General features: G+C 33.4%; 1 protein-coding gene across 1 annotated transcript in view; it reads left to right on the top strand.

Moving 5' to 3' along the window:
* The window catches only part of WDR72 (WD repeat domain 72), a 109789-nt gene that overhangs the window by 43832 nt on the left and 51125 nt on the right, over positions 1-14832 (top strand). The window contains exons 14-16 of the mRNA XM_032195171.1: positions 2564-3384; positions 8232-8323; positions 10547-10629. Of these exons, the coding sequence (XP_032051062.1) occupies positions 2564-3384; positions 8232-8323; positions 10547-10629 (996 nt within the window). The remainder of the gene's footprint in view (positions 1-2563; positions 3385-8231; positions 8324-10546; positions 10630-14832) is intronic.

The raw sequence follows: 14832 nt of genomic DNA, 5'->3' as shown, positions 1-14832 counted from the left end.
TTCAGCTAATTCTTACAACTAAAGTGCGGTGGTGTGCCTTAGCATTTATAGTTATTTTAGATTCATACATCTGGATAATGACAAAAAGGACAAAGTTCAGCTTTTAAAATGTGGATCAAGTTATTGAAGCCAAGAAAGGCTTTTTCCCTGTAACAACTTTCAGAAGTTTTTTTTTTTTTTTAATAAATAATCTTCCTAATTGCTCAGCTAAATAATGAAAGTAGATGAACATTGGTGGTCAGGAAAGAGATGCCAATGTGGAATCAGAAGGTAGGCCGTGCCTACAATAAAATTTAAAATTAACAATGGTAAATCAGAAAAAGACGCCTCTGGTCATTTAACCTGCAGAATTGAAGGAAACCTTTGTATTATTAGATGAATCCTTTTTTTTGACATGAAAATTTGAAATTCATTGGGAGAATGCTAAGGCTTGAATGGCTTGATATTTGGGTATACACAGTATTATCAACTAATTTGGGTTTGAAAGATCCCATGATATATGAAATTGCATCAAGCAAAAATTGTCAGAAAAAAAAAAAGTATCTTATTACAGAGACCTGTGTGTTGGCAACAGGGAGACCCCAAAGTTGGACCATGTGGTTCAGAGACAGGTCATGCTTTGTTATTGCAACTCCTATTAGCCCACTTCTTGAAGCCAAGTTATTAAATTCTTCATATGTTCATTTAAAAATGATAGTTCTGATACTTATCTGTATATAGTAAAACTTATTTTTGTAAAATACTTCTGGAATTTCAGGAAAGACAGTACAGAATGTAAATAATTTAATCTACTTTTCAATAACCATCATCAAATGCTATTCCCTGTTCTCCAGTTCATAGTTAGTTTTATGGGTTTCCTTCCATTTTCTGTCATCTTATGTTACAGTGAATAGCTTGTCCATATTTCTAAATAGTGTTTTATGTCTGAAGCTTTAGATATCCACCTTCTTTCAATGGAATTAAATGCCTATGGCAGAGAGCTAAGGTAACTTTGTAGATGCTTTTAGGATCAATGTCAATAAGCTTTCATATTGCCAATAAACATTTATTGTGGCCTTGCACCCAGTAACATCACCAAATGCCTCAACAGATTGACATTGTCATAGTATTTTCTTTTGTTTGTATGGCGATTTTTCTAAAGGCTTCTAAATGCTAGTCAACCAAATATAAATGTATAGAACAAAGAAGAAAGTTCAAAGCCTAAGAATACTTTCTATTAATGTTAAAACTAGCTTATGAATTCCACTGTTTGCATTCCATTGGATTCTCCCTATGTATCAGTAAATATAAAGATTAAAATAATCCTAGTGCTGAAAAACAGCAATATATAAATGTTACAATATATACATTAAAGGAAAGGGATAGAAAGGAAACCTGAACAAGCTGTTATAATCCCTTACTTATGCCTTCCCATAGAGATCTTTAAATAAGATTGTATATTTAGAGTCTATCTTCACCTGGTGGTAACATCATTCCCTAAATAACAGAAGGGCAAATTTTTTATTATCCAAAACTAAGTAGTCAAATTGCTTGTAAACACGGTTAAAATTGCACTTGTGTTATTTGTAACTAAAATATTAACAGTTTATGAATAGTTAATCTTATAAAACTTGTTAGCAATGCAAAAGCAGTTAGGTAAAACTACTCTTGAGAAAGATGAGTTAATCAACAATCATTAATCATTCAAATTAAATCCAGCTGTCACCTCATTTTTACTAATATTTGTTGATAGTGTCTTTTAAGATTCAGCTCACATGCTCATCAGAAACAGTTCTTCATTTGCATTAGCATAATATTTCTGACTATCACAAAACAGATCCAGAAAATCCTGCATCACCTGTGATAAGGAGCATGGTGCTATGATGGCTCTTTGCAGAAGCATCACTGGGCTGAAAATTTGCTTCTCTATCTTTCTGCTTGTACATGCTTGCTTGTAGACATGAAATAACTGGAATGAACACAGTGCTGAGAGTATAGGCTTGTGCAGGACAATAAAAGCATACAAGCCGTAACTGCTTAAAGAAACGGGCAAAAGAATCAAAATGGAATTTATACTCATGTCTGTTTTTTCCCTGAAGGTAAAAGATGCTTCTTTAATAGATAGAGCAGGTTTCTGATATCAGATGTCACCATCTCATAATTTGACTTTAACATTTGATGGTCCTTCCAGTAACTTCAGAAGAGTGCACCTTGGTAGTGAGGCACAATGATTCCTATGAAAGAAAGTAGTTGTTTTCCTGGAAACTCATCTGAAATGTGTCTCAGACCAAAAAAAAAAAAAAAAAAAAAAAGTTTCTTCTCTACAATGAAAATTTATTAGAATATTTTTACTTTAAAAGATGTTGGGGAATTGGGGTTGCAGTATTTAAGTACATGTCCCTTTGCATATATGAAATGATGTAGAAGGAAAATCTTTTTCCTAAGTAAGAAGTGAATAAATATGATTAAGTTAGACTTAATGGAGTTAATGGATTTAGCCTATTCTATATGCAACTCTATGCAACTCTATAAAATTACAAAATATTATGGATTTGTCTTTGGACGTTTATTATTTTTCTTTCAGATAATGGATAACAGCCTCATTCGACAGCCCTTTACTGTTTTACCAGTTAAGACAAAATGGAACAGTGCAAACTTTCATATTCTCTTATTTGATCTGGAAAAACTTGTGGAACTTCTGCTGTCATCTCAGCTCTGTGGATTAAAGTCATCAAATTCATTCCACAACCTTGACACTATAGAAAGAGCCAAAAGTACTACTGAGAAAAGGGCACTGACATTAAGAAGAAATAAAACTGCTGGTTCCATATCAACAGTTGATGGGCAAGTAGATGCTGTTTGTGCAAACCAAGTCAGTGGGGATACTAATGCAGTTAGATCTTTGGAAGAAAGTGGTGGCATAAAAAGACAGAAAAAAATGAAGAGTTCAAGAAAGATTAGAATGCAGTCATCAGGAAACATTGATGTGGACATCGCCACAGATACAGCTAAACTGCTTTTGTCATGTCTCTTACCCTGGGGTGTAGATGAAGAAATAGACAATCTTTGTGTAAGACACCTAGATATATTACGGCTCCAGTGTCCAGTTTCTTTTGGACTTCTGTCAAATGAAAGTCACATATCACTGATGTTGCCGGGATGGAAGTGTACTGATTGTGGTGTGCTAGAAGAACACACATTGAGTAACTTGTTTTCAAAGAGAGTGTTTGATTTATCAAACAAGTACCTTGCTGCAACTGAAGGACAAAATGAAACAAAGGAAGAACCAGTGAATAATGCTTATGGAGCAAAGGGATCGGAAACAGTTCTTTTCTTATTTAACAGAATAGCTTTAATAAACAGGATAATTAACATGCCTTCAGCAGATACAAGTGAAATTGAAAGGTAAGAACCCTTTCTTTTGGTTGTTTTTTTTTTTTTTTTTTTTTTTTTTTTTTTCCAAAGTACTTTGAAAGAAAAGGGAGGGGAGGAGGAGAGAATGACATGACTGATTTTGTTCTTAAATATGGACGTATTCAGTGTAATTTGCATTCTTCCTGTAGAGATTTTTTTTATAGGATGTCTTTTCAATGAAAGAACAGGTAAAAGTTAAGTATCTTTACAGCTGATGAATAAAATGACGTAAGAAACTTTTCAACTGAACAAAAATTTGAATTATCCAACTTCACACCCTATCTTTCCAGAGAACTATTTTCCTCACTACTTAAAGTAAGGAGAATAATGTGGTCTCTTCAAGCACATTTGGAGACGTATTAACGCATTTGTGCTGTTTTAACTTCCATTCCCTATAAGCAATATACTTCCTTTACCACGAAACCCCTACCTCCACAGATAAATAAAACATGAGAGGCAACAATCTCTACTTGTTATGTTATCTAAAGTAACACACACAGAGTAATAATGGCAGCTAGAAGGAATGAATACTTTAACAGCCCTTATGTTATAAGAACCATCCCAAATAACATTTGTTACTTAAAACAAATTTATCAACTAAACACTTTTTCCACATTTTGAGAAATAGTATGCTCATTAAATAATAATGACCCATCCAAATAAGGCTCACTAGTCAGCCAATGGATATTGTCCAGACTGTTTTCATTCAGCAAACCAATGTTGGTCCATATTTAGTATTTTAGGGACAATGAAATTCAGTGTTGACACTATGACCTAGAGGTAAGGAGGGGAACAAAAAATACTGATCCTGGTGCAGCAAAGAACTGTGCATCTTCCACAAGGCTCTGGATATTCAGGATACCTCATCCTGAATATATATACATCCTGAATATATATACATCCTGAATATATATACAACATCCTGCAGGACAAACATGCATTTCTCAGTTACTTTTCCTGCTTATTGCATTGTCTACTGGTACATATTCAACACAAGTTCTTATATTAAAGGACACTTCCAAGATTCCAGCTTGAACATGAAATCTTTTTTATGCAAGAAAATGTTATGCCTACATTGTGTCTTACAGTACTCTGTTGGTAGAGACAATGTATTCAGTTAGGAACATACTAAAATAATATATTTTTCCTGACAAATTCTAGCTTTGGAGAATCTCACCCATAAAATTATTGAAGTTGAATAGAAAAAATACATAGTTTATTTTGTGAAAACACTATCGTACAATTTTAAACTTTCTCTAGGGAAGGTAAAGCCATAAAAGCAAGTGTCACCTGTAGAAATAAGTGATATTCTTATTGTACAAAATACAAAAAATTGCCATAAATTTCAGTTTAAAAAAACATTAGTTTATATTCAATGACTGTGAAATGCTTTAATTAGGATTTTGACATGGTTTGGTATGGATTGTGTCTTTTTTTTAAGAGCTGAATAGTATTCTTATTTACAGCTGTCTTGTGACTAGGTTTCAGTTTGGTGCCATTTGTGATGCTCTCATATGGGCTGTTACCTCCTTATGGAGTCATCTGAATAAGAGCTCTTGAGTTGTATCCATTTAATTCTTTTTTTTTTTTTTTTTTTTTTTTTTTTTTTGGGGGGGGGGGGAGGTTGATTGGTTGGTTGCTGTTAAGCTCCCCTGAGTTCCTACACAGCAATACCATGTACTATGAGTCCAGATAGAGATAACACAAGTCTTTTTTTTTTTTTTTTTCCTGATTTTACTTGTTGAAAGATAGTGTTCTTTAATAGGGAATTTGATCAGTACTAGACTGTATCTGCTGAATTAACGGAGACCTTAGAGATTTTAGAGTAACCTGGGCCTTTTCCCTCTATACCTTTGGTGACAATTTTTTTTTCTCATAATGGCTTTCTGTTCAGACCTTATTCTCCCTGCTACATTCCAAGAACTGTTTTGGAATGTTAGACGTGTGAGTAATAATTCCCTTTTTTCCCTAATAAACAAAGATAACAGATGAAGTATGTAAAGAACTTTATACATTTTCCTAACGGCTGTAATGTGCAAATGATGCCCCACTACAGTAAAGAATCATCCCTTTGACAGCAAATCAAAGTTGTGTGAGTAAAGACGACAAGATTGTTTTTCTGTCTCATACACACACACACAAGAGGTTATTTAAAGAAAAAATAATCTGTCTTTGTAGAAGAAGCATATTAGAGTCAAGGAAATGAATTTAATTCTTCAAAAATTAGTTTGTTGTTTGTTTTAATGATTCCAAAGTTGGTAGGCTTAGGAAAAAAAAAAAAAAGACACTATCTACTTTAATGCAATAATGTTATCGTTGTGTCTGAGTATTAAAGGCATAGTTCTGCTATCTGAATTTACTATCTAAATGTATCTATAAATTCTGTATAACCTTAAAATCAGTAATGTGTATGTAAATGTATCTCTTTCCACCTAGAAAGCCCTTTTCCCGTGAAGTTTCCTTTTTTTTTTTTATGCCTAGTAGTATGCCTAGTGTGAACATGACCATTTATTTACCATGTTTTTGTGATTTAGTATTTGCTTCACTTATTCTTCTCACAAATAATTTAGGTTTGAGAAAATTATCACAACCTATGTTAATTTTTTTTTTCATCTTCCTATATGACTTGTCCTTATTCTTTATACATTATTCACTTTGTTTTGGGGGTTGGAATGAGTTTTGTTTTGGCAAGCTGTTAAAATAATGCACTTTTGCCTAATTAAAAGTTTGAAAGAAGCTGAGCAAATACAGTTTTATATAGTCTGATTTCTAAAAGTACAGCATGTAGGCACACCTGCTTGAGCAGTTGATTTAGCTGAAACTACTGCATGCCCAAGGGAAAAAGCATATATTGAATTCCAATTTGCTGCAGCATTTGCTGAAGGAATTAGTAAGACTGCTTTTATAGCTTGTAAGAGTGCTGGTCTACTAATTATTACTGAGGTACAAACAATTTTTACTAATTCAGTTACTAATACAAAAGAAAAGAAAAAAAAAAAAAACACATTTTAATCTCATTTTAGTAGGATCCTTTTACTTTTTCAGTAATCTCCTTTTGAGAGTTACAACTCTTTCCTTCCTGTGACAGTTTACTTTCTATTAGCACACTAGTGCAAACAAGAAAATAGAATCTTTTAAACTTAAACACTTGAATAGATTATCCAGTGACCAAGATTCTTGCTTAATATGTATGCAGCTGAAATGGAAATTCCTGCCTAATTTCATGAAAGAGAATAGATTGCATGTTTATTTCTGTCAATGTAGACTGGTGTCTAGCTACTGGTTTGATAATTCGGGGATTACAGCTTTCTTCTTTTTATGGTAGACCACTTCTTTGCTTATAACATATTCTTGCAATAACATATTCTTTGGACTGTAGGGAGAATTATTTTATTGTTAGCTATGGCCCTTATCTGGGAAGGAAATAATAAAGTTTAAATCCCTGTTCTTTGGCATATCTGATAATTTTGCTATTACAGGAGAGTGAAAGGATTTTTTGTTGTTGTTAAATAAAATACATTTTTAATATGAAGAATGAGAACTGGAAAATGAATTCAGTCAGTACATACACTTTTGGGTATTCTTGGATGAGTCTGGTATTCTCATTTTGAGCAGATACATGTCCTTGTCAGCATATATACATGTATGTTTCTGCATAAACCATGTCTTTAGCAGCTCATCACTCCCCAGTGAAAAACACTTGGTTGACAAACTCATACATTTTCAGGTAATGATTTGGATCAATAAGTTTCAGGATATAGTTTGTACGTGAACTGTTAGCTTCCTGATACACACACACACACACAAAAAAAAAAAAAAAAAAAAAAAAAAAAAAAGAATGAAGTATGAAAAAAATGACTTTGGAAAAACTTGACTTGGGACTGAGTCTATTAGCTATTATTCATAAAAATATTTTTGAATCTGCTTTTTTTTTTTTTTCAACTTGACCAATGCTGTGATAATAGAGGAAATTGTAGTAAAATGTCAGGTTATAAAAGTGGAACAGAAACAGGAAAAAGCTAACAGATCTTCAAATAACTTTTGTTCTGCTGCATTTTGAGTTTTGTGTCTGTACCTCAAAGTGCTCAAGCTCTCAATTTTGAGAATTGCTTAGTATTGTAAAGCTTTCAAAATATTATGACTTATTGTTGGTTGTAGTGAATTTGAAAGGTGAAATATATTATTTTTAAATGACACACAAATTCAGGGTCACTATAGCAAAGCATTTGAAAGAAATAGTTTAAAATAGCACAAGGGTTTAGGGGGTTTTCTACTTCCTTTCCACCCATATTCTTTGTCTTCAAGGGTTATGGTTTCTGAATTAGTCAGAGACAAGTACTGAAGGGTTCTCCTAGATACTAATAGGTATACAAACATGTCCCCTAAATTGTAGCTCTTTATCAAAATCCCAAGTATTACAACTATATTCCAAGTGAATATTTAGAACTGTGAAAAGGTGAAAACCTGTAAAAATTAAAGCTGTCACTCTTGGACTTTTATCCTATGTAATAGAAAAAAAGCTCAGGTACTTGGTGAAAATAGTATTTTGATGAAATTCTTTTCACATGACTTTGCTTGTATAAAATAATGTAAGAGTTAACTGGAAGAAGTTTTGGCTAAACATGAAATTTCTGCGTAAGGACGATACTCAGACTTGTGTACATGTGACTGTTTCAATAGCAAGTTGAGGGCAAAAGTGTGCAAGTCATCTGAGGATAAACTAATTTGTGGTTGACTGATAGTAATAGCTACAGTGATTGTGAATATCTATCTTAAAACAGACATAAGGTTTTTGTAAATATGTTCAGGTTTTATTTAACACTTCCATATTATTTTAGTTCACATCGATCAGAATCTGTACATGACAAATGGAGAAATATGGAAGCGGCCATGTCTTCGTTTTCCAGTTTTTATGGAGAGTTATCAAGCAGTAAGTGTTGAAGAATGACAATATTAGCTTTTTTTGGTGTTGTGTTTTGCATGCATTTAATTACTAAAATATGTCATTTAATTTCAATAATGAAAAAACTATTTATATTCTTTAACTTTGAGGAGGTCTGGATTGAGTGGTTTAATATGTTTTTTAATGTGAATATCACTTTTACATGCAAAAGCACATTAAATAATACAAAGATATGCGTTGTGTGATGGCAGAACATTTGGCTGAGTTTCTAAAGATATCTTCTAGCAATCTGAAAAATAGAAACGTAATAATATAAACGCTGTTGTCTTCCCCCTCCCCCATCTCCCTCAACATCGTTACATGCCCACCCTACAATACATACAACCCTTCAAGCAAACTGTTGCCTTAGCAATACAAGAGTTGTGTTGACTGTTCGGTAATGCCAAACTTAGACTTTTGGCTTAGTGCAGAATCTCTTCATGTTAATGTCCCATAGGCAATCGTTCACCAGTCTTGGCTTGCAAGTGACTTTAAACTTGTTTTTATAGCATGTAATGAACCAAAGAGTAGAGGAAAGAATATGGATATTTGACATTATACGTTACCTTAACAAATTATAGTGTTCCTGTTATGAGTTAAGTCCTGTCTAGACAGATAAAATGAACTTTTTCAAGTTAAAACTTTTTTCCCTGGTATTTAAATAAACCTTAAAATCCCCATCTAAAATCAGCTTGTGCATCACACAGACATTTTAGGAATGACCACTTTAGCATCAAGGACACACTGGGCAATGTTAAATCTTAATTCTGCTGACCTTTTGGGAGTTTCTGTATATATTTACACTTGTAAAAAGAGATGGGAATAAAGCCAAATTAGAACAGGAGCATTTTGCATATATATGGACATTAAACTGAAATATATTTGCATGAGAACAGACAATAAGGTTGGATAAGGTACCATATTTGCTGTTCTCTTTTTGATTATGGGAGATGCTTGCTAAATGACCATTTATGTTTAGAATGGAGAAGCTTCAGGTTAGCTCTTATCTAGGTTAGTAAGAACAATAGAAGCTGCCAATTCAAATAAATATTGCTTTGTTTGGGGGGGGGGGGGGGGAGGGAGAGAGCATTGTGTTTGAAATAATCTTTACAGTGACAGAGACTTGGATTGACAGACAGAACACGAGAGAAAAATAACACTATCTTTTATTGCAATGAAGTCAGGCCATACTTAAATTTGTATTCAGTTGAAATCATTGAAATGAAGCAAATTCTGTTTCAAAGGTAGAATGTTAATTGAGTAAAAAATTCATAATCTGGTCCCAATGCCAAATCATTAATCAGAGGATATAGCATTTGAAAATTTGGCACTAATTACCTATACTTATAAAATGTTTTTACCATATCTGCTGGCCAACAAAACAAACAAAAATTCAATCAACCTTCAACTTGGCAATTTTGCAAGTTTTGCTGTGTCAGAAAAAGAAAAAAAAATAAAAATTCATCAAAAATTCATCATCCTGATGTATGAACAAATTTCAAAATTCAAATTAAAATGTGAGAATGAAAGAAGTTTACCTTCATATGATCAGTTTTGCCTTATTTTGTCAATGCTTTTTATATTTTTGTATTAGCCTTTACATTTTGTATAATATGGTACGTTACGTCAGCTACCAGAGGTAAAGAATGTAGTGCTTGCCCTTATCCCATCTAACCATAAAATAATATCACATGCTCTCATTTTATTTTCCTTTCTTTTTCACTTTTCTTTTTGATCATACCTGCATGTATATACATATGTTTAAATATTTAATTAGATACTGACAAACATAACTATTTCACAAAACCATTTACTGAATAGCATACGATCCTCTTCAGACTACACTAGTGAATACAATTGACTTTACAGTATACGTATACCCATGCAATTCTTTCAAGCTCCAGTCTTCATGGCAGGACTCGATCATCTCAGTGGACGACTGCATTGTATGATCAGAATACTTTCAGTATTTTTTTTGGTCTTTGCAAATAAGCAGACAACTGTAAAAAAAAAAGGACTAATCTGATTTTGGATAACTGTAAGTAGTTCAGATGACAATGTGATATGGGTGCCTTGTGCTTATGTCATTAGATTGAAACGTTCTGAGAAATTATTCTTTTTCAGATGTTGGAGTTAAAAATGTTTAACATCTTTGTATTTCTGTATTTATATGTGTACTGTCAGTTCATAAGTTCTGTATGTGTTTTTCAGAAACAAGTAAACACCATTCCCCTGACTTTAGGAGAGTTTCACTGCTGAAACTCATTTGCTGTTGGAGTGACCAATCTATAAAGGTAGGTAATAGGCTGTGTTAATAGCAACAATCTAATCTTTAAGTGACATTGACTGTAGTTTAGTACTTGGAATCTGTCATGTGATACCATAGTTACCAATTTAAGGAAAATATTATATATAAATCATGCCATTCATATCTTTAAAAGTCAGATTACTTTGATATGGGGTATGCTATTTATAAAGCCTTAATGCGCATGCTCAAATATGAGAAGGTAATTGTCCTAAAGTCTGAATGAATAATCACCAAGTATGCTTCGTGATGTTTTCTAGAATTTGCAGCATGTTTTTATATTTTCTATTGAATTTAGTGATTGATAAGTTTATGCAATGATAATGGCCTTATCTACCAAAGGAGATTAGTGTGTGGAATAAGCTACCTCATAACTTTCATCTGAAAAGATCTTAAGACACTGAAATTGTGAAGTACTGCAAATACCATCCTATCAATCCTACACAAATTCTAATGTTATTAAGACTCAGGTTTGCAATGATCTTTAACCAGCTTTGTAGTGCATTTTTTTTCCTGTTTGCAGCCAAACTGCTGTAAATGCCATAACATTCAAAGCCATTTGTGACTTTGGCAATAGGGGTGGGTATTCAGCCACCCACATTTATATAAAATGATAGTTTTATTGATAGTAGGATGGCTCTCTTACTGATTTCTTTATACAAACACAGATTGATGGCCAAACTGTAAATCCTGAACAGACTGATTAAACAGTCATGTATGTTCTCTCCCAGCATCGCTAGTTATTCTACTTTTTAAAAGTTTTTTCTTTTTTTTTTTAACGTCTTTTATGGAGGATACTGACTCTCAGACATGACCCAAAGGATTTGCCATTTATTGATTCCTCATCTCCTTACAGTACTACAACAGATTCTGTGCAAACAAGGAAACTGAAAGAACTTGCAGCAAATGATTGATCATGACTTTACTGACTAACTGACTTATTGAAGTTTAAGGGCCAAGGGAGGTCTTTTTGTTTTAAACTTTAAAAATGCACGTATTTTTAAAATATTTTTACAGGATTTATTTCACTGGTTGATTTTAAAGAAAAGGTCATCTTCATTCATTTTCCTGTTCTTTTGGGTGAAATACTGCTACTTTTTGCCACACTCCCACCTCACCCAGAAATTACTGAAGTGTTTTGGCCTTTCCAGAGATACACATATATAGAAATAATTGCTTGCCCAGAAACATTTAACATGATGAAATAATGACTGTTCTTACACTATACTTAAAATAAACTGTTCCTCTATAATAGACGTTTAGTTGTATTTTAATTTTATTTACTGTACTCTTACATTATTTCAGCTTTACAAAACCTTTGTGGCTGAAAGAGTGCAAAATAAAAATAAAAAAAAATTAAAAAAAACACATCAAACTGTAATGCAACTGAAGTGTTTTGATGTTGATTCTGGGAGATATAAGCATCCTTTTTTCCACTAGGAAGATTTCTTTGATAAATATTCCTTTGCTCTTCCTAGCTCCTTATTATTCAAATAATAGAGATTGAAATGTGTCCTTCCTATTCCTTTATTCAGTCATTTCAAGAATAATACAATATGAAATAATTTGCTTCCTTCTCTTCTGTTCTAAGATATTTTCCAATCTCATTGAGTGAAGCTACTTCTTGTTAGGTTGACTTCCCTGAAGATTGAAGTCCTTTATCACTTCATAAAAATGTTTATAGACCAAGTAAGCTTCTTCCTACAATGTGCCTTATTCCACGAGCTGAACATTTTGTAAGACATAGTAAACGACCATGTTTCCATAGCCTTTGCTATGGAAAAAAACAGCCTTTAGCCATTTTCAGTGCTAATCTCAGTAAAGGAAATCAGGATCAAAACAGTAAGTTTTGCATGAATCTTTTATAGGTCAGTAGTTCCACTAAAAAAAATGCTGTCTCCAACCTTTGTATATATGGTCAAGGATTTTATTACATGGCAATATGCAAGCAGTCTATCAGACTTGTTTGGCACCAATCAGTTTATGGGGATTCAGCAGTTTGTCTCTGTTTTATGTATGACAGCAAGCGGAATCTGTAGTGTGACACATCCATATCGAAATGTCTGAGCTTTGTCCCATTAACTACTAATGTCTTCGCAATCAGTAGGGAGTCATGCATCTGTTTTAGTTCTGAGCTACCTGGACATAAGTCAGTTCTAATCTTGAAACTGTCCCAAGTAGTAAGACCATGTTAGAACTGTATTAATTCAGGACCACCATCAGAAAAACAGTTTATATAGCTTCAGTGTATAACATTTAGGTTCTGGTTTGGAAGTCCTCCTCTATCTTCCTGATCTTACTGTATTCCTTTTCTCTACAAGAAAACCTGTATCGTCGATAATTAGTTAGCTACTCCGCACAGTCTTCCCTTAGGAAAACTGCTGACGCCATATTTAGACCTCTGACATAAACATTTGCATGAGGACTGTGGTTGCTTTAGCCTCCTCTTTCACCACTGGGAAAAGATAGAAACTGTGGAGGGACTGTTCATATTTTTGGAGGAATGAATCATCTCTGTACATCTTCATCTTTCTGTGGATTTCTGCAGTACACCTATATTATTGTCACATCAATTACTTCCTTTCAGTTAATACCTAAAATAAGATGGGATAAATCTGAGGCATATTACAGAGAATTTTACTTTCAAGCCATAGACCACTTCCTGTTAAGGCCATTGCTAACAGTAGCACAGATGAGCAAGTACCTTTTTACTTATGCTACTCATGTTTACAGTAATTTCCCTTAAAAACTATGGAAGCATTTGTTTTTACTGTGTTTGACTCTACCTGAAGACAACTTACCTCATTATTAGGGTCTAAACAATTCCCCTGATAGTGGATCCTCTCCATAGCCATGCCACTGATAATTAATTTAATTTATACTCCCCCTGCTCCATATGACTATATGTTCTTGTAGTTGGGTTGGCTATCAATTTCTTTATATTAAAGGAAAGCAAGCTGGATGCTACAAGTCTGATGCTTTGATCTGTATTTTTTTTTTTTGCTCCCTGATGTGCCTGTGTTATACAGGTTCCTGGGAGTCAGATTCCAGAAGGCTTAACACCGTAAAGGCTATGGCCTGAGCAATAACCAGGGGTGATGCCTTCTCTCATCAGACCCAGTCATTATAAGAATAGTTATGCTTGGAAATAATTGATTAGGAGAAGAAATGAAAGTCAATATAACTTAGTATTTATGTAACAATACTGCTTGCTTCCGCTCTTGTTCACTTATGTTTGAATTGTTCTCAGATATTGGTGCTGCAGGTCCTGATGGTCAAGCAATTACCTTTCACCACTGAATATCTCTATTTGTAGTTGGACATAGAGTATTTATACCTTGTCAGGTATACCCTTAAAAGAAGTATAATTTCTATCATATTTCACAATCTCAGCTCAAAAGTAGATGATTTTTTCAGAAATTTTCACAATTATGAGGAAAAAGGAAAACAAAAACAAACAAAAATACGTGTTAGCCAACAAGATAGCAGTTTTACATGTAAGTCAGAAGAATCCTGAAGACAGACTGGAAAATGTCAAAGAAAATGAAAAGTACTCATGTAAATGTGTTTTGTGCTAAAAATGGGCAAAGTTTCTGGGGATTTTTGAGCTTGGAGATAATGTTAGATGAGGTATATAAACTGATGGGGAAAACACCAGGAGGACAAAACCAAATGTGAAACCACACTGAGCCCTGTGGAAATAGGGATTCAACAGTAGTAGATGAGTAGCATGCAGAGACATACAGGTGCCTGCACAATATTATGCTGTGCCATTTGCAACAGGTTTTTTTTTTGTTTGTTTGTTTTTAATTCTGTTGTAAGATGTTAGAGGAAATAACATATTATAAATGCTGTCTAGCTCACATACACAGCAATGAATATCATATTCAGATTACCAACAGGTTCTTAGTATATCAGAAAAATAGATAATGTGTACAATCCTTTTGTGTAATCCTGTTATTTTTTTTTCTTGGTCTGAAGTTTTCCTAGGACAATTAAAATGTCTCTGGGCTTCTTTTTCTTTCTTAATTATTGTAGATACATTGTAAGAGTCCTCTATAAAGTCAGGATCTGTAATCCCCAAAGCTCAGGGTTCTATCGATGTGAGGAATCAGAAAATGCCTTTGGTTTCCATTGTAAAGTCAAGTGCTATTATAACAAGATGGTTTGCACTGTGTCACAACACGCCGAG

The sequence above is a fragment of the Aythya fuligula genome, chromosome 11, assembly GCF_009819795.1.
Source record: "Aythya fuligula isolate bAytFul2 chromosome 11, bAytFul2.pri, whole genome shotgun sequence".
Taxonomy (NCBI): domain Eukaryota; kingdom Metazoa; phylum Chordata; class Aves; order Anseriformes; family Anatidae; genus Aythya; species Aythya fuligula.
The sequence above is the reverse complement of the archived record's forward strand: the minus strand, read 5'-3'. Positions and strand labels throughout refer to the sequence as shown.